The 23811-nt window shown below is 57.3% G+C and overlaps 3 protein-coding genes across 4 annotated transcripts; all 3 read right to left on the bottom strand.

The window, feature by feature from the left end:
• Nucleotides 1-3753: 3753 nt before the first annotated feature.
• Nucleotides 3754-8859, bottom strand: TMEM179B (transmembrane protein 179B). Its single transcript, XM_067543865.1, has 5 exons — nucleotides 8670-8859; nucleotides 6160-6347; nucleotides 5935-6069; nucleotides 5663-5741; nucleotides 3754-5028 (listed from the first exon to the last, which is right to left on the bottom strand). Exons 1-5 carry the CDS (start codon nucleotides 8763-8765, stop codon nucleotides 4870-4872), a joined length of 657 nt encoding a protein of 218 aa, XP_067399966.1. The 5' UTR covers nucleotides 8766-8859; the 3' UTR covers nucleotides 3754-4869.
• A 174-nt stretch (nucleotides 8860-9033) lies between these two features.
• Nucleotides 9034-17690, bottom strand: TAF6L (TATA-box binding protein associated factor 6 like). 2 transcript variants are annotated; one of them, XM_067543863.1, is made up of 11 exons: nucleotides 17280-17690; nucleotides 16999-17085; nucleotides 16665-16815; nucleotides 16037-16087; nucleotides 14600-14694; nucleotides 14165-14239; nucleotides 13776-13996; nucleotides 13371-13503; nucleotides 12877-13005; nucleotides 11863-12492; nucleotides 9034-9931 (listed from the first exon to the last, which is right to left on the bottom strand). In XM_067543863.1, exons 1-11 carry the CDS (start codon nucleotides 17424-17426, stop codon nucleotides 9866-9868), a joined length of 1785 nt encoding a protein of 594 aa, XP_067399964.1. In that variant the 5' UTR covers nucleotides 17427-17690; the 3' UTR covers nucleotides 9034-9865. The 2 variants fall into 2 exon arrangements, with proteins under 2 accessions (XP_067399964.1, XP_067399963.1); XM_067543862.1 differs by lacking the exon at nucleotides 9034-9931 and having other exon boundaries at nucleotides 10064-12492; nucleotides 17280-17688.
• A 419-nt stretch (nucleotides 17691-18109) lies between these two features.
• On the bottom strand, nucleotides 18110-23781 carry TUT1 (terminal uridylyl transferase 1, U6 snRNA-specific). Its single transcript, XM_067543858.1, has 10 exons — nucleotides 23677-23781; nucleotides 22999-23189; nucleotides 22704-22913; nucleotides 22243-22357; nucleotides 22019-22149; nucleotides 21669-21895; nucleotides 21248-21357; nucleotides 20989-21111; nucleotides 20794-20886; nucleotides 18110-20260 (listed from the first exon to the last, which is right to left on the bottom strand). The coding sequence occupies exons 1-10, from the start codon at nucleotides 23747-23749 to the stop codon at nucleotides 19236-19238; spliced, it is 2298 nt and encodes a 765-aa protein (XP_067399959.1). The 5' UTR covers nucleotides 23750-23781; the 3' UTR covers nucleotides 18110-19235.
• Nucleotides 23782-23811: the final 30 nt, after the last annotated feature.

The raw sequence follows: 23811 nt of genomic DNA, 5'->3' as shown, positions 1-23811 counted from the left end.
CAGTAAATGATGGCCTTAGATGCAAGGTTGGGATTAATTCAGAGCCCAGCATGATAATTCAGATCTTGCTCCTGCCTGGTGTGACTCAGAAGTGACTCCACTAGCATCAGGGCCATGACAACAGGACCAAACCCTCTGGGTCATGTCTGGGGTTGATGGGCGGTTCACACCCTGAACTCACCTTGGATTTGGAAGCAGTGTTGGCCTGGGAATGTAATGTAAATGCCACCAGACGTGACTGTGGTCTGGAGGGGTGACTGATGACAAAATCACTTTTGTCCTCTCACAGCTCATTCCACCCTCCTCCCAGTCATGTCACACACCTCCTGCTTGGGATCCCTCCATTCCTTCACCTGAGTCTCCAAACATCAGAAGCTCTTTCAGGTAAGATGGACCCCAGCTTGGTTGAGAGACGGAGGAGGGAGGGGCCAAGGAATACAGTAGGCTTAATGGCTGGGGTTCAGGACTCCTGGGCTTTATTCCCAGCTCTACCATGGATGCAGAGTATAGCCTTCTAGGGAGGGAATTCAGGTCTGCATTGCTGGTCGCTGCTCGTTCTGGAGTGCCACAGCGGTGGGATCGGGCTGTGACCCCTCTGGGAATTCCCACCGCCTTCTACCACTCAGTCCCAATCGGGATGGGTTTCGTGCCCGTAAGGCCGTTCCCGAGAGCACATTTGACCAATAGGGAGAAGTTCTAGGGCAGGAAGAGGATCCTGTAAGCAATCTGAGAAGCTACTCCCACCTCCCTTTCTCAGATGCTTGGCTGGTGTGTCATTCACATGATCAGGGTCAAAGTCAACACCATTTTGGGGATGAAGGAGGAATTTTACTATAGAGAAGTAGTGGAAGTGCCTACAATCAAATGTTGGCCCCGCCCCTTGATTCCTCAGGCTCTGCCCACATGTCAGCTTGACTCCACCCCTTGACCCATCGGGCCCCCATCCCTTAACCATAAGGCCCTGTCCACCTATAAGGTTGGCCCTGCCCCTTGACCACTCAGGCCACACCCACTTGTCAGTTTGACTCCATCCCTTTGATGCATCGAGTCTCGCCCACGTGTAAGGTTGACCCTGTCCCTTGGCAGAGGGTGGTGGGAAGAACTCAGAGATGGCTCGCAGACGAGTTACAGAATGCTGCTAGGGAAAAGGATAGTTTGTAAGAAAATTAAAAGCATTAAGTCAGAGAATGGTGAGGGACAAATGCAATATAAAACTTGGTAGCTGTAAATAAAAATATCTCTTGAAAAGGGCTTTGTGACTATCTTTGTTTCTGTCAGAAGGTCTGAGTGGCCCTTAAATAAGATAAAAGTTTTGGTGGGTCACTTTTGTTTTCGAGGGGCGGTATGTCTTTTAAATAAAAATAGTTGGTGAGAACCCAGCTACTGTGTCTTTGAGAAAAGAGATCTATCTACAGCAACAGCTGAAATGCCTGTAGTAGAATCCCGGAGGGGTGGGGGACAGGGAAACAACCTTTGTTTAATATAAATCAAAAAAGCTCCTGTGTTCTACAGGAATATAGAATACATCCTATAGGGATGTTTAAGAGGGATTTGAGCACAATAGAGCTGACACCCTGCTGAACTGATGGTTTAACTACCCCTACTGAAATAGCAGGGGTCAAGGAACATTTAGTTATAACACATCACTGGACATCAGCAATACCAGGAGAAATAAGCTACAGTGCCAATGAGACATGAACATGGGAAAATAGCCTAAACATTCTCTCAGCAACCATATTTATTCAAGGACAATCTACTCTAAATTCTCAATTACAGAGGGCAATCTACACATTATGGTATTTATTTTCCACAAGCTACGCCTAGTATAACTTCCCATGAGTAATGTAACTGAGTAATTAAATATTGATACTTCCTGTGCTGTTACATTTATTACCCCTAATTCAGAATACTGCAGAATTATGTATGTTCATTTTATGACTTTAGAACAAACCTGCTACCTTGGGATAATTTTTGCATTATACGTGGATGAACAGCAACTTCTTCCTCAACCCCTGCTTTAGACAATTTTAATGTAAGGTTTAATAAATCTGTTCTTATGTGATATATTTTCCATCTGACAGCTGCATTTGTATGGATCCATACTTAGTCTATACAGGTAGTCTCTGTCTACCACTGCATTCCAGGCTTGTGAATACCATAAATACATAGACCTACAAATCAGGCACAGACACAGACTGAGAGGCAGCCCTTGCTCCAAAGAGCTTAGTATTTTTTTTCTTGTGGGAGGGGCAAGGAGACATAAAACGAAATCCTCCATTGTTGTTTTCAGTGTTGTTGTAGCTGTGCTGACTCCAGGATACCAGAGAGATGCGGTGGGGAAGGTCATATTTTATTGGACCAACTTCTGTTGGTGAAAGAGAGACGCTTGCGAGCACCACAGAAGTGAGGTGGGAGGTGAAACCAGTCCGTCCTCTGGTTTCTTTAAAGAGGACTAGGAGCGTAGGGGGCTCCCACATCTGTTTCCTCCAAGCTGCTATTTTGATTTTACACAAAAATGGCAAAAAGGTTTTGTGCTGCCATCAGACCCTGCAATCCCATTCTCCCTGTCTCCAATCGTGGCCAGAACCAAACGTTTGACAGGAAGGTGCAAGAAGTCCCAGCATGGGCAATTGTTGAATAAGCTGCCCCCAGGGGAAGTTTCTCCCCACTCCCGACTCAGGTCTGCTGAGAAAAGTCCCAGGTTATAACCTGCCAAAATGTCCCTGTAATCAACAAGAACCAAGTTCCTCTGATAGGTTCTGCACCGCCATGTTCATAGCGTTTGTGGATGAGGCGGCAATCAGTGCCTGCAGACTAGGGGACTTTTCTCGGGTGCCTGGCATTCTTCACTCCTGCCTGACACACTTGGTTTCAAGAAAGAATCTATTAATTCCTCCCCATCCTCCATTTACCGTCATCTGAATTCAGCCTAGAGCAGATAACTCAAGTACCTCTAAATTGCAGCCACAGCTCAGTCAGAGCCAGCCACAGTCCTGCCAGGAGCTGCAGATCTTTGTTTTGTGCAATCTGAGACCATTTTACATTAATTGATAGATTCCAAGGTCAGGAGGGACCATTCTGGTCATCCAGGCTATGCTCCTGCATAACACTGGCCAGATAATTTCACCTGTGTTTTTTTTGCATCTGGCCCATCACGTCTGGTTGGGCTAAAGCATATCTTGTAGAAAGAGACAGCCAGATTTGATAAACACTCCAAGAAATGGTGGATCCACCACATCCCTACGTCAGTTGTTATGATGGCAAATTACCTTCCCTATAAAGTATGGGCACCATTTTTCCACCTGTAGCTTCCAACCATGGGATCTTATTCTGCCTTTGCATGTGAGAGTAAAGAGCCCTGTGCCATCAGAAATCCACTTGCCATGGAGAGACTTATAGACTGTAACTTATAGTCACCTCTTAGCCTTTTGTTCATTAAGCAACATGGATTGAGGTTCTCTAGTCTCTCACTGGAAGACAGATTTTTCCAGACCTCAAATCGTTCTGGTAGCTATTTCCTGAACCCTTTCCAATTTGTCCTAGCACAGTATCGCCCAGCCACATGCTGGCTTGGCTCAGCCCTGCTTACAGGGTGAAGTCTGAGGAAATCAGAGCCAGCAATGGAAGGGCTACTTAGTATTTAAAATTAGGGAACAGGTCTAGCCCTCCCTCTTGCTATTCCCTGTGGCAGTAGGTGGGGGGAAGGGAGGATGGTTCAGGAAGATGAAATGCCCGTTTGAACACACACGCTGATCTGGAGAAAATCATCATTTTAATACCCATGTTTAGTAGAAAATGAAAAGGCACAAGAAACGGGCCCCGCTCCACACACAATAACGCTGCAATGTTTAGTGCAAGGAGGAGATCCCTCTCCCCAAGCACGAGGGGATCCACAGACACTTTGGCATGACTGGCAGAGAAGTCAGGTCCCTCCCCTTTACTGGGATCTTCATACACACAGCTGAAGGCACTTGCTGTCCCAGCAGGATCTCATGCACTTAGGCAGTTAGCGTTAATCTCTTTGGCTCCTGAAATGAGGTGCCCTCTCACCAAGACGGCATGGCAACCAGCTTTGGACAATAGGATGCCCATCCCATGGGCACTTGGGTTTCAAAGGCTTCCCCTGGCCCCATATCCTGGAACTACTGTCACAGGGCTGCTGCTGGGGCCTGTCTCTCCCACACTGGATGGTTAGGTCTCCAAGCCCTCCTTTCCCTGCTCCCCAAGAAAATCTCTCTGCCTCCACTGAGCTATTTCTGTAATTACACAAGCTCAGTTGGGATGGTCTCATGCACTCCCAGTGTCTCCGGTATCTAAGGCAGATGCACCTCATGGTCTGACATAAAGCCCATCACACTGACATCAGAGAGCTTTGGGGGTGGGGAGAATTGGGTGTGGCAGCCTGTGTCCGCCAGATCCAAGGATCCAAGCAGGGTCAACAATAGGTTCTGCTGTGGACGTCTGGAGCGCTGCACAGCTCACCTCTGCACACAGATCCTCTCATATCCATAAACGTTCTCCCCCAGCAGGGTGAAACCCCAACCCTAGCCCACCCTCTCTGTAGCAGTGGAGTTGGGAGGAGATGTATACTGGAGGTAGGGCACCTATGCCTGTGAGCGGGATCACTCCAGACGGCAGGATCATCGGGGAGACCATTGGCTTCCCTCACGATCAAGAACCAGAATAGCCAAGGGAGGACAAGCCTTCAGACCACGACTGACGCCAGAGGAAAGACACTAGGGGGTGGGAGGGACAATTTTAGTCCTGTTCTCTCCCCAACTCCCCCCCCTCTCTCTCACACACTCACACACACACTCACTCACACTCACACCTTGCCCAAACCAGGGCTGCTTGTCCCTCTGGGTCTCCTCACGGCCTCTGTGGCCGGGCACCAAAGAGGGCATCTGTCTCGGCGCTCCACTCGGGGTCGTTGCGCTGCAGGAGCTGGAATGGCGCCTCCCTCCTGCTCTGCACAAGCAGCAGGACCAGCAGCAGACACCAGAAGAAGAAGTTCACCCAGGCGGCCGCCTGTCAGAGCAGGGAGAAGCACAAGCAACGGGGGGGCGGTGGTGAAGCATGACTATATACTGCCCTCCCTGCCCATCCCCCTCAGGCCCTTCCTCCAAAGCCTCCACCCCAGGAAGAGGCTCCGACCATTAGCGTGTCCAGCTGACTGTCCTGCCTGCTGCTTCATAAGCCAAGCCCCGGCCATAATGCACTGGGCCAACGTGGGGTGGGATTCCCTCCTTCCCATGCTGCCCCAAAGCATGAGGGCGTTCGACTGTGTTCTTAGCTCAACTAGACAGACAGACATCGGGGTCACCAAGATACTCGGCTCTTCCTAAATCCAGCTGCCCCCAAGCTGCCTTCACTGTGGCAAGCGGAATTTCCTTACATTGATTGATTACAAAGGGCCCGGCTGTTGATCAATTACAGCGCACCCTCTTCCCCTCCCCCCAATCTCCTGTAACCGGGGAGCCGGGGTTCAAACAAAGGGTTTGAGAATAATGGGTCTCACAAGCCGGTTAAGCTGTGTTGGTGCTGCTGGGCTTCTGTGTTTCTCATAGCAACTGCCAACCCATTTTGAAAATCCTGAGGGCAGGGGTTCTGCTGTTCCCCCATCCCTGTCAGCCGCCGCCCCTGCCCCCTGATTAATTCTCACCTCAGCACTGTAGAGGTTGTCGTAGAACCTGGCTGCGTTATACTGTGGGGACCAAGCTGTGTGTTGGGCCTCTTGGCAGCTAGAGAGGAGTTAACAGAGGAGAGAGCATGAGGAGGAGGAGAAACCCCAGCGGAGCCGATCCCCCCCCATGCTGAGTCTTTGCACCGAGACAGAGCCTGTGGCTGCTGGGAATGACGCGATCCTGTTTGGGCAGGGAGCCCGTCTGGACATGGGGAGTGCAGGGCCCCCCCAAGAGAGGGAAGCCCACCTACCTCTGCACAGCTCCGGTTTTGAGGATGGACGAGCAGAGTGTGTCCATCCCAACCCGGAGGACGCAGGCCGAGACCAGCAGGAAGAAGAGGATGACAGCAGAGACAGCCAGGTTCACAGTGAGCCAGGTGCGATCCCTGGAATGGGATGGGTGGGAGATCAGTGTGACCTGCCCATGGGACCAGCTCTAACCACCCTCCCTCCCCCCGTACGTGCCCGCTGCTCACCACCGCCCTTCCTCCATGCAGCAGCTGTAGATGCCGTAGAGCAGCACGGAGAAGCAATACACAGCGATGAGGATGGAGATGGCAGAGACGAAGTAACAGAGGGAGACGTTGCTGAAGTGAGACAGAGCGAGGGCTGTCCCATTCTTGTCTACAGACCCATAGAGAATACACCGGCCACCAAACTCCCCCTGGGAACGAGAAAACAGAGACGGCATCCATGGCAGATTCTACTGCGCAGGGCACGTGGAAACTTCCACTCGGCAGCATCTCAGCTGTCGGGTTTTTTGTTTTACAGCAAGGCATCGAGGCCCCAGTGTCCCTGACCAAGATTGGTGGGGGGGTAGGAGGAGAGAACAGGAGGGGGCACCACCAGCATCTGTCTACGGTATGGTCCCCTTTACTGTAGTATAAATTGGGGAATGGAGGCCCAGCTCCTCAAAGGTATTTAGGTGCCTGACTCCCATGGGAAGGACTGTGCTCCCCACGGGAGTTAGTTGCTTACATACTTTTGAGGCTGTGAGCCAGAGACCTAAGCCATACATGTGCACCCGTCTCCTGGCACACACACATTAGCCCAGCCCCCCCGCTGAGAGTCCACACCGCAGAGCCGCCGCCCATCTCTCACCATGCTGGTGCTGCAGCTCCATGTTTCTGGGCATCTCCTAAGGCACTTAGCACCTCACCACCTGCAGCTGCTTGAGGAGTGATGTACTGTGGGAGAAGTGTTTGTCCTTCCCAGACCCCTGGGTGGAATTGGGTCCAGCCTGTGTCATGGAGCCCCTGGAGCCGAGCTACCCCCCCAGCTTTGGAACAGCCTCGAGGAAGAGCCCCTAAGGGTCTTGCTTCCTCCAGGATAAGCCATGCGGCCTCCCCGCCTCCTTAGACCAGACCTCTGGGCCTGCAGCACCTGAGAGCGCCATTCAGCGAGTCCCGCTGAGACAGAGCCAGAGAGAGACTGGGCCACTCTTCCGGGGTTAATGCACCTCACCGACCATCTGTATGACACCAAACAGCGTCCAGCCAGCGAGGTTCATTGCGTCAGCAGAACACAGCACAGGAAGTACTTTGGGCAGCAGAAATGTGAAGGTTAGAGCCCAGCCAAACTGTAGTGAACCCCTTGGTTCAAGCTGTCTGTCTCTGCATCTGATCCCTTTAGTCAGACTCCACGTGAAAGCCCTGGAAGGAGTCAACTCTTCTCTCTCCCCCTCCCTCACACCTTCCCAGTCCCTTATTCTCCACCTGGGGCATGTTTCTCCACTTCCCCATGAAGAGGTGGGGAAATCCCTGTCCCTCTGGGTCTTTGGTTGCTAGGCATCAATCTCTGGGTGTTTAGATTTGCCCTTGTCTTTTCAAATGCTCTATTGATATGGGGGACCGAGCCCCAGGCACCTAGGTCACACCTACAACTCCTAGCCAGCCCTGAAGGCAAACAGTTCCTTTTCAGCACTGGATAATAGTGCAGCACACAGGAGAAACAGAGGCACACAGAACTCATAGAAATATTACAAAATATTCCTACTTTGTCACAGCCTGCCAGTTTTGCTGAGGCAGTTCTGTCTGTGCACTGCCTCCCATCTGCCTGTTCCAACTGGGGGACATGCTACAGAGCCCTTTGATGAGCTCACCCACTAAATAACTCACCCAAGGTCACACAGGAAGCCAGTGGCGGAGCAAGGAGTATAAGCAAGTCTCATGCTAGCTGGGCCATCCGCCCTTCCTCTCTGCAGCAGACATGGGGGGAGCAGAAGGCTGGGGCATTTTACCAGCAGGTTCTCTAACCCTGCTTGAAGCAGTTCCCAGCCTGGCTAGCACCTCCTGAGGCCCTGGGTGCTGCTGGGGGAGAATTTGTTCAGCTCCTCAGTGCTGACCAGGCCTGAGAGCCCCCCAGCATGGCTCGGTCTCTTGCCTTCTAAGCTCTGGAGCCCCAGGCTTGACAACTTCCTGTGTGGGTGTGGATGGAGCTGAGTAGGTGCAACCAAATGGCAAATACAGTAAGGGCCTCTCTGGGCAGAATGGGGGGGGTGGGGTGGGGGGGAGAGCAGTGGCAAGGAAGGGCTGGGCTGTGTCCTGTGAGAACAGAACCCAGCGCCCCAGAGGAGAGTGGGGTGAGGCCTGTGTGTGCACAGGGAGGGGTGGGTGGAGGGAAACTCTTAACTGCTGGAGCTTTCCTGCCTCTCCGCCAGGCAGGGCAGGGGCCCCGCTCAGCTCAGCTCAGCTGACTCGCATTAGCTCCAGGCTGCAGCTCACATGCCATGTCAGGGGCATGCTGCTGTGGCTGAGTGCACGGGGGGGGGCACAATCTAGCACCTGGGGGGGGGGGGCGGGGCAGTGCTTCCACAGCACCTGGCTGGGCTGGGCAGCGACGGCCGGTTTCCGCGGGGCGCTGCTGGCTCCCGGACATGGAGACACCCGGGGCCGGGGGGGATAGTGGGGCCGGGCGGGCCGTTTCCCTGCCTGCCCCCCAGGCCTGGGGAGTTTCCCTGCTTCCCTCTCCCGCCCCGGCCCGGTACCTGGCTGACGGTCAGGGCTGAGGCGCAGATGACCCCGCAGAGGAAGGCAGCTCCGTGCAGGGCCAATTCCGCCAGCTGCAGCGCGGACAGCGCCATCTTCCCCGCCCGGCCCGCCGCGCAGTGCCCAGCTCGGCCCGGCCCGCCCCCGAGGGAGGGGAGACCCGCCCCGGCAGCGGGGGGCGGGCTGGACTCTACTCACGTGTTGTTGTTTCTGTTTGTCCTTCACCCCCGCCCCACAGCTCCCAGCACCTCCCACCAGCGCCCCCCGCGCAGCCCCGCCCCAGCCGATCAAATCCGGGCGGGCCGTGGCTGGCTCGGCCGCCTCCGGCCGCTTTGTGCGGGGCCTGCCACTCCAGCGGCGCAACCGCAACCTCCCTCCTTGCCGGCCGGCCGGCCGGGGCCAGCCCCTTCCTTCCACACCCACAGCTCGATCCTGCTATGAATGTGGGCAGCGTGTAGCGCAGCCCCTGGCCAAACCGAAGCCAGCACGAAGGGGATCCTCTGGAAATGTTCCTTCTATTAATCATACAAGTCACAACCAAGAGCTCCACTGGGTCCCTGTGGGTGGGAATCATTTGCCTTATTCTATTCAACATGGGTTGATAGCTGCACTCATGACCGTCCTGTCCTGTCCTCCAATAAACCAACTCAGCGAGGGGACTCAAGCCTGATCTCTTGTCCTCTCCCCCGGGGAGGTGTTTTAGGTTGTTTTCTAGACATATCTGCAGTGATGCGTTTCAGACGGCATGGCCTGGTTTGCACTACCATGAGTGCTCATGCCACAGCGCTAGGGTGGCCCTGCCTCCCCTCCACTTCTCCCTGGTATTTTTCAGATGTAAAAGACCCATTTGTTTCCTCAAACTCCTCACTGGCTGTACATGTATTGGGTGCTGCAACCGTGGCAACCCACTGTTTAAAATGGGCTTGGTCCTGGCTCTGTCACTTTTCCATTGATTTCATCTCCCTTGCTGTTCACGTTGGGGAACTGGACTTTTTCCAGAAACAAGCCTCAACTCACAGTTGTGTTATGAACTAGTGTCCTCACAGGTGAGCTAAATCACCTTGGCTTCCTAGCCTTCAACTCGTCTTGTCAGTTTCATGTTCTGCCCAGCACCTTTGTATCTGATCACCTGCCAGCTCCTGTTTTGGAGAGAAATGAGCTCTGGGGTACAGGGGTGGAAAATAACAGAGGGGGTTCATTTTTGCTCTGGTCTCATCTCCCAGTCACAGGGATGACTGGCACTGGCTGATGGGAGCTGTGCCTGGGAAGCATAACAGAAAAACATGACATCACAGCCCTTACATCTCAGTGAGTGCTGGAGAGCCTCAATCCCCAGCCCAGCCCCGAGCCTGTGCTAGTCTACATCTTTCCCACAGTCCATAAACACTTCTGAAATGCCACTGGGATGGGGTGATTTTAGCCAGATCCAGGGCTGAACTCCCTTTCCCACCTCAAATATCAAACAAGTGATGAACCCTGGGATCTTTCACATGCTCAAAGAGCAGCCGGGTCCTGCACTTTAAAGCCATCTTTAGAAAATCTCAAGGGCCTCCATTTATCGACAGGCTTAGCCTGCCAGGCTTTGACTCGGGGCTGGGAGCAAGCCCAAGCTTTGAGAGCAGGGAGCGAGGGCAGGCATGGGGATAGGGCCCCTTAGTTTACAGTGATGAGTTAGAAAGACACAAGCAAGTCCCTCAGCTCTGAGAGGCAGAACATCCTCCCCATTCGTCTTCCCTTGGGCAGCTGCCATGAGCACTGGCCCACATCCCAGGGGTGCTTCTAAGGGGCAGCCTCAGCCCGGGGCAAGGCAGGAGGTGCTAGTTTCCCTCCCCAGCACCGAGGGAGAGGTTAATAAGCAAATCCTCCATCCCCAACAGCAGCAGCATCTTTATTAAACAAGCAGGTGTCACTACAAGGGCTGGGCAGTTAGACAAATTCTGTGGCGCTGTCAGGAAAACATAGTTGTGGGGGAGTGCTGAGTACACACGGACGTGGCCATCATCCCTCAGGGGAGGAGATGATTTGGGGCCAGGGAGACTAAGATGTTTCAGGTAGATGGTGGATTCTGCTGCTGTGTACTGCACCTAGAGCTCACAGAGACCCTGAGCCCTGCAATCACCTTCCCTCTCTCCTCTCAACACCACCCCCACAAAAGCTCAGCCCTGACCCAGCAAAAAACCCTGGCTGGCCATTTGAGGGGGGCAGAGATTGAAGAGGCAGGGACAGCAAGTGGCAAGGTCAGCCTGACCCACAGGAGGTAGAGTATGTCCTCGACCCCCACTGCACAGTCCAGAGGCTGGGGGATAGGCCCCCTCCACCTGGAAGAGGTACCCCTCTCCAGAGGGTTTTGCCTTGAGGGCAGTGGCATACTGAGAGGGAAATGGGGGGCCCCAGCCTGGCCATTCACGACATGCAGAGGAGGGGGTGCCAGCCCCTCCAGCACTCCCCCATGGGGGCCGGCCTGGTCCACCCCCCACGCTGGGAGGTGAGGCTGCCTCATCCAAGCCAGCGTCAGGCTGGGGGGCCGGAGGTGTTGGGCTGGCCCTTCACACTGGGCAGGGAGTGCAGGAGGCTGAGGCAGCTGCTCCTGCACCCCCAGCATGTTGTGAAGGGCTGGCCCGGTCCCCCCTCCCTCATGGCCGGGGGGGGAGGGGTGTGAAGCTGCTCGTGTGTGAGGCAGTGCTGGGCCTGGAGTGGGCAAGGCAGGTGCGGCAGCTATGTGCAGGGGGCAGGAGGAGGAGCCAAGCCTGCATTTGCGCCCCCGCCCCCCAGGCCTCACATCCTGCCCCGCACATACAGACCCTGCAGCTGGGGGACAGTGCAGAGACAACCTCCTGCTCAACACAAGGGGGGTGGATGCAAATGTAGGCTTGGCCCCCGGGCCACTAGAGACCCACAGTACGCCACTGCTTGGGGGGGGCCCCCCTGATTTCATCCACACAGGACTGCTCAGTGGTACAAAGCGGGGCTGAAGGCTCCACGCTGGGTCTGACCACGAGCTGAAGTTCTGGAGGGGAAGGTCACTCCTCAGAGAGGCAGGTAGAGGGAGTACTCGGAATGGGCCCACTTCTTCACAGGCTTGCTGGTCCTGCCAATCATGGGCAGCTTCTGGGCATAGCGGGAGATGTGGCTGGGGCCATGGTGCTGGGGGAAGCAGGTCTGGAACAGTCGGCCCTGGCACCGCCGTCCCACCTGCCGCCCGGCAATCACAAAGCTGAAGTGGGGAGGCCCCTGGGGGGAGAAGCGGCACTTCTGGAAGACGTCGCGGACCCCAGGGCGGTGGCCCTGCTGGCGTGATGCGCTACGAGAGCGGGGCACACTGGCCGAGCGATGTAGGGCTGGCCTGCCTGGAGGATAGTCCGCCCGGGGGCTCTCCTCCTCCCTGGGGCTCACTGTGGCGTTGGCTGTCAGCTGGGGCATCTTGCGCACCACGTCCCCTGTCCCAAAGGCTGGCTGTTCTTTCTTTGTGTCCAAGGCCTTGGGGCCAAGCGGTGTCGGCTCGGCTGAGTGCAGCCCCGAGCCCGTGCCAAAGCGGGTGGCCAGGCTGTCTCCAAAGAAGTCGTAGAGCTCCCGGTAGGTCTCGTGCAGGGAGACGGCAGGAGGGTCAGCAGAGATGCCAGTGCCCAGCTGGGGGCCTCCACTGCCCAGCTGCAACAGGTGGCTGGCAATGCCAAAGCTGGACTCCACTTGGGGGTCTTGCAGGGGGCTGAGCCATGGAGAGCTCTCCCGCCGACCCCCATCCCTACTCGGCCTGTCCCCCTGGGCCGACACCGACGCCGATACCGACTGTGCCTTCATCTTCAGCAGGCGCTCCACTGCCACCTGGCAAAGGAAGAGCTGCTTAGGTCAGAGACCCCCGGCCACTCGGCTCCTTCATCCCAGCCGCACACAGCAGGAGACTGGAGGTTGCCTGGCTCAGCTAGACCTCCGCACGAGGCTGCTGCTCACACAGCCCTCTCTCCACATCCCCATCTCTGACCTAAGGGGCTCTGGGGAACCCCCTTCACCCTAGCCAAGGAGAGTCTGAATCAGCCCCATCCTTCGTTTGGCAGGGCCCATGTCTAGTCTTGACCAGAGCCGGACGTGCTGCTACTGGGAGACGGGAGATCAGTGCCTTCCCTGCCCCAAGCTGCAGTGATTGTGGGGGCCCTGCAGGCAGCGCCCTGGCCCAGCCCTCTCCCTGGGGGCAGAGTGGATGAGACTCACCAGGATGGCACCATACACCTTGTGCCCGTCAGCCTTCACCTGAGCATTGGAGACGGAATAGTCATCCAGCACAGCCTGCAGGTTCGCCCAGTATGTGGAGAGATGGGGATAGAGGACTCGCTCCACAGCCTGGGGAGGAGAGAGCAAAGAGGCAGCCCAAAGAGGACCATTTACTGACTGGGCCCAAGAACCAATAGCACAGCACCAGCCTGGGGGGCTGAACCAGGATCCTCCGCCTTGTCTGTACGCAAAGAGATGGGAGTGGAGCACAGAGCAGCGTTACTAGCCCCTACAGCAAGTCCCCACTTCTTCCCATGCCCCCCAGCATAGAGGGACCCAGCACAGCCACCTTCCTGGGACAGCATCACGGCTTCAATCCACAGCCAGCGCCCCCCCCCCAGGGAAGCAGAGGGTGTTTGCCCTGGGCACCATCACTCTTCGCGCTCCTGCCCCCTGCCCAGGGGATTTCTATGGCATCAAGAGCTGTCCCTTACCTTCCACCCCAGGGCATGCAGCCCCACTACTGCCCCATAATGGGAGCAAAGCGGGCGCACCGGATCAGCCAGCACCTTCTGGAGGGACAGCAGGATCTGATGGTACAGGCCACTGACCAGGTCCCCATGCGTCCTGGGGGAGGAGACAGAGCAGAGGCTAAAAATCCCTGGGGACTCACCGTGCAACCCATCCAGGCTCCTCCCGTCAGAGCTGCGGACATGGAAGAAGGGAATGGTATACACCCGTGGGGCACAAGCCGGGGCACTCTGCCCTGGCTGGGCACGCAGGGGCAGCACTGGACTCTGAAGGAGATTCCCACTGACAAGACATGCTGGTGACTCCCTTTCCTGGGCCATGCGGGGGTGGCGGTGACTCCCCTTCGTCCCCTCCAGGCCAGGCCTCACCAGAAGATGTGGCTCAGGAGCATGGCGGCACAGTCACGCAGCGTCCAGTGGTCATTGAGGGGGTTGATGGATGCAGCAAGTGGTTCCAGCACGCAGTACATGACGCTGGCGATCAGGCTCTTGACATAGGAGCCCAGGCACAGGTAGGGATTCTGGATCAGGCTCTTGGCTATGTGCAGCAAGCGGTTCAGCTGCTCCAGGTCATGGCTGACTGACTTCACCTGCGGGGCAGGAGAAAGAAGAGAGTGAAAGCCTCAGCGCTGCCGGAAGGAGGGCATGGGCTACCCCCCAGGGCAGTCAGACGGTGGCATGCTGTGCTGTCCTGTCCTGTCCACCCCACCCTGCTTCTCAGCTGGGCTACATGCTCTGGGGCCTCCTGCTCCACTTACCCCACTGACCACGTAGACAAAGTAGGGCAGCAGGGCTGCGATCTTCGAGTTGGTCTGCAGGTCCTGGAGGGCAACCTGTGTGGGGGAAGTGTCAGAGAAGGGTCAGAGGAACAGGGGTGCCCCAGCCTAGGAGAAAGGGGAGGGCACCATGGTGTGTCATGCAGCCAGTCTCCCTTAGTCACGCTTCCCCCACAGGGCAAGTGACCCCTGGTGCATGTTCTCCGGAGCCACTCGAGCCAGCTGGAGCTGGTGGGCTGTTCTCCAGCTGGACCACTGGTGCCAAGGCTTTCAGGGATCTTTTCCCTACTGGGCTGAATCAAGATTGGAGCAAAAGTAGCCTCTGTAGAGGCCAGGACTCTGCCGTCCTTGGAACACCCCCCAGCCCATGGCAGGCCAGTCTGAGATAAAGGCACAGATCCCCAGCCCCTCACTCACCTTCATTAGCTGGGGGTCATCCCCAAGCACAGCTCGGGTCACATGCTGGTAGTACTTCAGCAGGTCATCCGTGAGTGTGGAGACAGCACTGGGCACTGCAGGAGAAGCCAGGAAGGTGATGGTTACGGGAATCCAAGGGGGACCCCTCCGAAGCATCATGTTCCCTACGAGAGCAGCAGCAGCCCAAGCCCTAGTACAGAGAGGGACCTGCCATGGGGCATCGTTCAGGAAGGAGATGGCAGAGCCAGAGGGGTTCAGAGAACGATCAGGGAAAAACTCTCAGATGAAGAGACTGAAAAGACTGGAATTGTTTAGAGGAGACAGGAGAAAAGTTGATACAATGACTGGGACAGAAGAGAGAGATCTGGAGCTTCTGTTCACCCAATCTCCTAACACGATGACAAGGGGACAGGCATGACCAAAAGGTGGCAAAATTCCTAACTGATAACAGGAAACACTTTTTCACACAACATGTTGTTAGCCTGCAGGACTCTCTGCCACAGGATGGTGCTGAGGCCAAGAACTGAGTGAGATTTCGAGGGACTAGAAGTGTGGGCATAACTAGGACAAGCCAGACGGAGTTGGGTAGTTAATGCTAGCAAAGATTTGGGAAGGGAGAAAAAACCTCCTGCGTCAGGGCTTAATTTGAGATCAACTTATCAGGGAATAGGATGAGGTCATCATGAGGGGCAGGTTGCCCCACATCTGTCCTGGGTGAGAGTTCTTGCACCTTCCCCTGCGGCATCTGGTATAAGAGACTGGACATGGGGAACAGTCCCTTTGCTTGTGGCTTTCTTACATCTTTTTGGCTCAGGCTCCCAAGCTCAGCCCAAAAGGAAACAATTACAAGAAAGTTTGGGGCAATTGCTGTGTGTGCATCCAGAACTAAACAGCTGAAGTCTCCCGCCTCAGACTCAGGGTGGCAGGGGACGAATCACACCAAGGGGAGGGAAACTGTTTTTCCAACGTTAAACTCACCAATGTCTGGAACCGCGTGACTAGATTTCAACAAGGGCTGTGTGGGCCAGATTGCAGGAGTTAATATGGATAGTGCAGTGGTTTGGGGCTGAGACCACTGCTCTGCCAGACTCCAGGTATGACGCTGGGCAGATCACTTAGCCTCCCTGTGCCTCAGGTCCCTGTCTGTTCAATAGGGAGAAGAGCACGGCACTGGCTCACGGGGAGTTGGGAGAATAGATATCGTGAATACAGATATATTGGTTGTGAGGAAGGTTTCAGTCTCTGTTCCTCAGCTGTAAAATGGGGAGAATCCTTCCTCCCCCCCCCAACCTTTAGTCTGCCTTGTTTACTTGAATTGTGAACTCTGTCAGTAGAGCAGGGCACAATAAAGTTCCAGTCTTGGTTGGGGCCTGTATATGCAGCTTGAATACAAAATGTAGACAGGGCCAGGGGAACGCGTTGCTGCACAGTTCTTACCTACTCCCTGTGGTTCCAAATTTCCTTTCCCATCCAGGTAAGAGACGTGAACTACAATACAAGCACAGAGACTGTTAAACAACCTGGCTGGTCCCTCCAGCCTACCCCTGGGCCAGGATGTTCACCTTCTCATGAGGCAGCATAGGAGAGAGTTCTAGGTACCCTAGTCACAAAGCAGGGGGGCATCAATCCCCATCTATCTAGTTGACTCTCACTTGGGATAGCATGCTCAGGGCCAAGCTACTCATTAGGTGCAGGTCCAGTGAAGAACCACTAGTCCAATAGCTTGGATCTGAGTGCTGGAAGAACCAAATTACAGGGGAAACTACATGTGTCTTGCCTGGCTGAGCAGTGATTAAAGGAGACTAGTGAGCAATCCTGACAGAGAACCATCCTCCCCCTGGGGCCTCCATTGTTCCCTGCTATGGGACAGATGGTGGTGCAGAGGTAATTGTCCCCAGAGGATGTCCTGTTGCTTGCAGGCAGGGGGAAGGGATGGGGCCAGGGGCTCCTTCCCAGGGGAAGGGCTAGGAGCCCTTTCATTTGGAACATTCAGAGCTAGGCTGCCCAATGTAGGAAGAACCTGGATGATGGAGCAGCGTCCCCTGCTAAGGAGGCTGACACACACCTCTCACCGCTGTCTCTGCGCAGCCCTTGGGGAGGTTGGTGGCCAGGGCCAGCTCCACCAGATTGATCTCACGGTCCTCCTGGAAGTAGAGCTCCCCTTCCTTGATAGCACGGAAGGGAAGGGCATCCTGGGAGCCATAGCCACACACCACCTGCAATGACATCAGCCGGCTGAGCCTGCCACCAGCGTCAAGGTCCTGGGGGCAGACAGCTGGACTGGGCACTCTCCGGACTCCAGCCAGCCAGGAGAGACCAGCCACAAGCAGCCAGTGTCCCCCTGCCCTGGCTGGCCGCCCGCCCGCCACCCCCTGCCCTGCCCTGCCCTGCCCGCTCACCTCCACGTTGCTCCAGCGAAGGGCCCTGTTGAAATCCTCCACCATCAGTTTCCGGCGCTTGGTGTGTTTCATGAACTGGGAGCTGTTCTGCGGGAGGGGAGAGGGAGGAATTAGGGGGGCTGGGGCCATCCACCCCCAAGGCGGGGGGGAGGGGCAGGGCTCAACCGGCCCCAGGGGCTGGCTGCCCAAGGCCCGGAGGCTCAGCCCGGCCCCGCAGACGGCGGGAGCCGCACAAGCCGCTCCCCACGGCCGGGTCCCATCTCCACCACTCCGGGCCCCACCTGGGCGGCCTCCCGCAGGCGGTAACACACGTCCTCGGCCAGCAGCGCGGCCACCTCGTCCGTCAGCTCCAGCCCCGCGCTCTCCGCCATCAGGCGCACGGACTCGCGGGGCAGCTCCACGAAGCGCCGCTCCTCGCGCTCGGACATGGCGGCGGCGAGAGGGGCGGGGCCCCGGCGCTGCCCCTACCCCAGGCCGCGCAGGGGGCACCGCGGGGTCGCGCTAGGCCAGGGCTCGGCCGGGGGGGGCCGGCTTCCCGGGACGCGGCGGAAGCAGCTTCACTGAGTCCCACCCACTGCGTCGCTAGCCCCGCCCCACCCCGCCGCCTCTCAGCCAATTAACAGCACCTGTGCCGCGCTCCCTGGCATCCCACGCGCCTATTGGCCGCCGTGATCATCCAGCCAGGCTAGGAGCGGACGCGGGGGGGTTGGGGCCGCTTTCTGCCCCGAGGAGGGGCGGGGCTTGGGGCAGGGAGGAGCCAAAGCGTCCCCCGCCCTCTCCCTAGGAGTGCGCCTCGGGGCTCGTGCCATGGGGGCTGCGAGCCCTGCACGTGATGGGAAGCGCTTCCAGCCAGGGTGCGCGGCAGCTCCCCCCCCCCCCCCCCCCCCGGAGGAGAAACACACGCGGGGGCCGCGGGGAGAACGGCTGGAGCTTCATTTTTCAGGCTGCTGCTGCTCCTCCCCTCCCTTGTTCCCCTCTTTGTAGCAGGCTGGCTGCCCTTTAACTGCACTGACCCCGTGAAACTTCCCTGCTGCAGGGGCTTGTCTCCAGGTGACAGTCCAGCTGCACACCACCTGGGGCCAGGGCCAGGCTGCTGTTTAGCTGCCCCCCCCCCCCCCCAGGGCCCTACCTGCTCCTCATCAGGACTAATAGCAGGCAGTAGCTGGGGCCTGTTGTGCCCACCTCGGCACTCCCTGTGCTTTGCCAGGGCGAGAAGGGAAGCATCAGATCTTCCCTGACCTTTCCTTCAGTGGCAGCGTAGCGCAGCCCCCTCCCTAAGGTGGGGTTCCCAGGACCATCACCAGCCTGTCAGCCACTCAAAAAATGGTCCCCTCTGACAACCAGGCCCTGACCCCCTTCCTTAACTCCCCAATTCTTAGGCCTGCCCCTCCCCACAGCAATGTCTCTACCCCATTGTATTAGCTTAACCTTAAACTCCTGCTCCAGCAACTGTAATGCACCAAAAGTTTTATTTAAGAAAACAGATTCCACTAGCAACAAGGGAATGGTAGAAACACATGGTTACAATACAAAACATAATAAAATGCAAACGAGGGCCTACACATAATTACACTGCACAAGGATCAGGAGCCCATCAGTGGCCTTTCTCTGATGTAAGGGAGACCCTGCTGCATGTCTACCTCGAATGCACCAGGTTGCAGTCCTTTTTCTGGACTCTCCAGTTCTGGCTGCACTTTTCCCCACACCTCCTGATTTATGCACACCCTATCCACGGCCCAACACAATCCCAAGACCTCCTCGTCAACCTCCTACTGGCACTAGCCAACATGGCTATCTATTCCACCAGAAGGATGCTGGACGGAGAGGTGCTGACATCCTGGCAGAGTTCCTGTGGGCCAGGTCTGCTGGCTCCATAGATACTTTGAGGAGCAGTGGGCACTGTCTGAGGTGTCTCTGCTTCGTGTCCCCCTCCAGTCCCCTGCTTCTGATCCTCATTCCTGATCCTGTTTGTCATTAGTTGTCCCTCAGATATGCTTGGGTCCTCGGTGGCAGCCAGACCGAGCAAGGAGATAGGAGCCTGGCTTGAAGGCAGAGCAGGCAGTTCCCATCTGGATGCAGGCCTGTCTCCTAGGCATCAAGCAGCAGGACAGACACAGCCCAGAGGGGCACCTGGCTAGGCCCTTTATTCCCTTCCCAACCACATGGTACGGAGCCAGCAAAGTCCATTTAAAATAGCATCGCCCAGTCTCAGGCCACTGGCTTGGCCTCACTGAGGGTCACTGCCCACCCCTGGCTGCTCTGCCCACATACCGCTCCACCATTCTGGGCAGAAAGCCCTGCAGGAAGTGATAGAAGTCCTGGAACAGGGGAACCTGCTGGGGCTCTGGAGTGAAGCAGAGGAGGGTCCGTGTGTCCTCCTGGCCCCCGCCCACTCGGGCGCAGGCAGTGAACCTCAGCAGTGGCTCTGCCCCCCTAATGTCTCCCTCTTGCTGGATTATGGCCTCTGTCACTTTTTCCTCCACTTCCTGTGCCTCGTCTGGCTGGGGGCTGCCCAGGTGCCGGAGTTGGCGCCGGACGCGACGTCGGCCCATCCAGACATGGTGCCACACAGCACAAGTCCAGCTCACACTTTTCTCCTCCTCTGGTGCGGAGCCCTCTGTTCTCGGCCGCTTCTTGGCTGGGGAGACAGCAAAGCTTCCTCCTTCCTCGGACCGGGGGTGCTTGGACCCCACTATGGGCTGCTCCTCTCCACCCTGCTCTGTGGGCTCCTGCCCCAGGGGCTCTCCCACATGCTCCGTGCAGCTGCACCTCAGCACGTCCTTCAGCACAAAGGTAATGGCGGCACACACCTTCCCAAACCAGCAGTGCTGGAAGTCCTTGGCCTGGCACAGCTGCTCCCGGCTCCCAGGGGGGAGAGCTGTCAGTGTGAAGGGGATGGTGATGAGGAGTCCGTCGGGGCCCAGCTCCCCAGCCTCTGGCACCCCTGGCTGGAAGAGCCGTACCAGCCCCCAGGCCTTGCCCTTGCTGGATTTGCGCTGGTACTGCAGGCTGCGGCAGTACTTGGCCCCATCCAAGCAGCAGCGCTGGAAACGCAACGCTGTCTTCTCATTGACGTTGGCTGCCACATTGTGGCTCAGCTCAAAGGGGTCCTGCACGTTGAAGGGACCAAGCTTGAGCCTAGCACCCATCTCCGAGAGCAGGAAGCTGGGCAGGGACAGCGCCCGGCCCTCCCGCAGCGAGATCACGCAGCCGGCAAAGTCGTGGTCCCCAAAGACGTGAAAGAATTCAGCCAGGAGAGAACCTGCAGGGAGATGCAGATGGATCAGATGAGGGTGGCCATGGCAGGGGAGGGTGAGCCCAGGGTGGCTGCAGGAGTCACGTAGGGGAACAGCGGAGTGAAGGTGGGGAGACAGGAATCCTGTGCAGCCATGAGAACACACAGGGGCTGGGAACAGCTTATGGGGCTCTCAGCCGCAGGACATGTGGGGAGCTGGGGAAGGAGAAATTCTCTTCTCTCCCCTCCTGCCACTGGCACCAGGGAACTGCTTGCACGGGACTACCAGCAGGAGCCCAGGCTGGATGGACCATGCTCTCCCAACCCCAGGACAGGATAGGAAGGGAAACCACTCCTGAGAACTGGGACAATCCCTCACATCCTTGTGCCCACTCCCTGGGGATTGAGACCACCCTCCCTGTGACCCCACAGCCAGGCAGGCAGGGTGAGCTCAGCTGGGTCTCAAGCAGCAGGCCTGTGTGTATGTGGCGTACATGGGGCGGGAGGGATGAGGGGCACGTCCTGCAGACCATGACCGCCCCCCCACACACAGCACTCACACAGACTCTCTGTGTTGGCGCTGGGCTCCAGCCGCGATGCATCCGGAGGGAAGCTGCAATCCCAGCCGTCCACAGTGGCCTGATCCCCATCCCCTGGAGAGGAGACAAGGGGGAGGGTGAGATAAACACTGCCCCAGGGGCACAAGGCAGTAATGCAGCAATGACTGCTGGGTGCACTGTGGGGGTGACTCCTACCTGTCAGTTCCCTGAGCTGGGCCAGCGTGGGCAGGACTGGGGGGCTGCGCGTCTGCAGGAAGAACAGCACCAGCAGGGTCAGTGCGTAGTTGTTGAGGAGGGGGCCACCCCCAAAGGGGTTTCCTACAAGGAGAGGAGGCCATTAGACAAGGAGATTGGGTGTGCATACCCCCAAACCTCTAACTCCAACCCCCCAGCATGATTTCTCCAGACAGGAGCTCTAGCACCGTGTGGGCCAGAGAGGAGGGGGAGTCCTTACCTGCCAGGGTCTGCTGCTTTGCCCAGTAGCGCAGCGCATAGACCAGGGGCCGCACCCGCTCATCGGCCTCTGTACAGAGCTGTAGGAAGCGCGTGTTGCAGAGTGCCAGCCTGTCAAGGAGATGAGATGCATTGGGAGGGGCACCCCGAACCCATGCCCACCCCCACCCTCATAAAGGCAAGGACAGCCCCATGTGGATTTGGAACTGGTAAACAAGTCTCTGCCATGGAACCAGAAAGCTCAGTGTCTCCCCAAAGAGGGGGCAACAGCTCCCTACACACCCTACCCTGGATGGATGCTGTAGATGGGAGAGGTCCCCCACCCCTCCTGGATGGAGCTGGCCCCTACCCCAGACTCAACATGCCCTCCCACCCCCACATATACACCCTGGGCTCTGTACCCTGCCTCCCAGGCTCTGCACCTGTTGTTGATGGAGATGTCTCCCAGCAACCCCGAGTCCTTGTGGCAGAACTTGACGACGGGGCGGCGGGCACTGGGCACAGTCTGGACGCTGTGCACACCTGGTACGCACTTCCGTAGCACAGCTGCCACCAGCTCGAGCACCTCAGGCACCGTCGCAGTTGCCAGATCAATGTCACTCAGGATGGAGTCCTCTGAGTCAGAGTCTGGCCCTGCCCCCTCCTCAGCCTGCAAAGGGGTGCACTCAGTGGGGGGCACTTAGTGTCCAGTACCCATCATGCCCCCCACCTGCAAAGGTCCCTAGTACCAATCCCCACCCTGCTCTCCCTGTCACCATCCATCCCTTCTCACCTGTGCCCCCTGGAGTCCCCTTGCAGATGCCTGGAAAGTTTTTGTTTTCTCCAGGTCCAGGAACAAATCCAGGTCACAGCCATGGATGTCAAATCCGTTCACCGATGAGCCAAAGGGGAGGATGGCACACCCTGCGCACACACAGGGGACAAAGGTCACAGCAGTAGTACACGGGGCAGGAACAGACAGACCAGTGTGTGTACACACACAGGGCTAGGACTTACCAGGGAAGAACTCTGAGAAAACCTCCTGGAACAGGGTGACCAGTAGGTGTCGCAGCCGCCTCTCTCTCTCCGAGAGCTCAAACAGCTGCACCAGCTGTGGCATCTGGGCATCCACCTGTGGCCAGGGAGAAGGGGGAATGAGGCGGAAAAGGGAAAAACAGTTAAAGAACACCCCTCCAACATGTGCCTGGGATCACATAGCCCAAATCCCCACTCTGAATGGGTGCATCCCAACCCTAAACAGTTCAAAACCTCCCTACCCTCCTTCCTTCCCACCCCCAAACTCTGGGACCACACAGCCCAACCTCCCACTCCAGGGATCGTCGCAGTCCCAGGCAGCTCAGAACCTCCCCTATACACACACTCCCCCAAACCCTTCCCTGCTTCACATAGCTCAGCAGTCACCCTTGCTTCTAGGCACCAGGATTACAACACAGACCCCAAGTCCCATCCACACTCACATCATCAGCCTGGCACAGGGCCTGGACCAGCTTTTCAGGGCTCAGTTGTTCATGCTGTGTGGACCCCTGCTTCTTGGGGGGCATGTACTTGAATTCCTTCTTCTCCCGGGGCTTCACCCGCAGCCGCTGCCCACCTAGGCTATGCTGAGGCTGGGCCAGCACCTTCTCCAGCACCTCCTGGTCCTGCAGCTCCACAATAGCATAGACCCCCTACAGGCAGAAGTCACAGGCTGTTAGTGCCAAGGAGGGGTCTCATCTCCCCAAGGGAGCCACTAGCCCAGATGATGGGACTCACCTTGTCTTTGTCCATGACCACGCTGGCCACAGCCCCGAAGGCCTGGAAGTACTCATTGAGCTCAGAGGCTGAGGTGCCCTTGTGGAAGCCGCTGACAAAGACACTGCGCAGCTCCTGGTCTTGGCGCTTGGCACGCAGGCTCTCCAGCCGCTGGTGCTTCTTGCCCCGCAGATGATCATGGAGGCTAGGCTCTGCAAGAGAGGCACATGCAGCTAAGGCGTGATGAGGAAACGCAAGGGCAGAGACAGGCTGGTGTTGAATGTCACACTTCCTCCAAAACTGTGACTTCCCCAAATACTAGCATCCCTGAGGACAACCTCTGACCTGACACCAGACCCTCCCAGACTGTGACCTTTGACCTGGATGGAGACCCTGACCCCCACAATGCCCCTTTGTTTGCTCTGACACTAACCCTTGCCCTCCAAAACACCCCACGTGTGATGATCTCGGACCTGCTCGATGACCTGACAACCACCCATCCAGACCACGGCTCCAAAGTGCCACCTCCGCCGACCGACTGTGACCTCTAACCCCAGGAGCAGACCCCCCCCCCCGACCTGAGCGGAGCTATGAGCCTCCGACACCCCCAGCACCCCCCGGCTCCGCAGAGCTCAGTAGCGCGTTAGTCGCTCTCCCCCCGGGGACTCGCCAGCCCGGTTACCCCTGGCCCCCCCTCACTGTTAGCAGCAATCACGTGACAGAGGCGGCAACGGAAGCCCCCACGGGGCAACGACTCCACATCCGGCTCCATCCCGGACCCGCACTGCGCGCCGCCAGCAGCGTTCCGCTCCCAACCCCCCACTCCCCACTATG

Source organism: Emydura macquarii, unplaced genomic scaffold (genome assembly GCF_026122565.2).
Source record: "Emydura macquarii macquarii isolate MOO-44397 ecotype Brisbane River unplaced genomic scaffold, CSIRO-AGI_Emac_v2 contig_968, whole genome shotgun sequence".
Lineage (NCBI taxonomy): Eukaryota > Metazoa > Chordata > Testudines > Chelidae > Emydura > Emydura macquarii.
This window is presented reverse-complemented; position numbering and strand designations above follow the sequence as displayed.

Bases quoted from the DNA above. Each gene is read 5' to 3' on its own strand.
- TMEM179B (XM_067543865.1), bottom strand. From the start codon at position 8,765: ATGGCGCTGTCCGCGCTGCAGCTGGCGGAATTGGCCCTGCACGGAGCT. The intron at 6,348-8,669 runs GTACCGGGCCGG...TCTCGTTCCCAG, and splicing joins CAGCCCTGACCGTCAGCCAG to GGGGAGTTTGGTGGCCGGTG. The intron at 5,029-5,662 runs GTGAGAATTAAT...CTGCTCTGACAG, and splicing joins ACAACCTCTACAGTGCTGAG to GCGGCCGCCTGGGTGAACTT.
- TAF6L (XM_067543862.1), bottom strand. From the start codon at position 17,426: ATGTCCGAGCGCGAGGAGCGGCGCTTCGTGGAGCTGCCCCGCGAGTCC. The intron at 17,086-17,279 runs GTGGGGCCCGGA...CCCCTCCCGCAG, and splicing joins GCCTGCGGGAGGCCGCCCAG to AACAGCTCCCAGTTCATGAA. The intron at 16,088-16,664 runs GTGTGTGTCAGC...CTTGTATTGTAG, and splicing joins CGCAGAGACAGCGGTGAGAG to TTCACGTCTCTTACCTGGAT.
- TUT1 (XM_067543858.1), bottom strand. From the start codon at position 23,749: ATGGAGCCGGATGTGGAGTCGTTGCCCCGTGGGGGCTTCCGTTGCCGC. The intron at 21,896-22,018 runs GTGAGAAGGGAT...ACCCCTTTGCAG, and splicing joins GGGGACTCCAGGGGGCACAG to GCTGAGGAGGGGGCAGGGCC. The intron at 21,358-21,668 runs GTGCAGAGCCTG...TCTCCTTGACAG, and splicing joins GACATCTCCATCAACAACAG to GCTGGCACTCTGCAACACGC.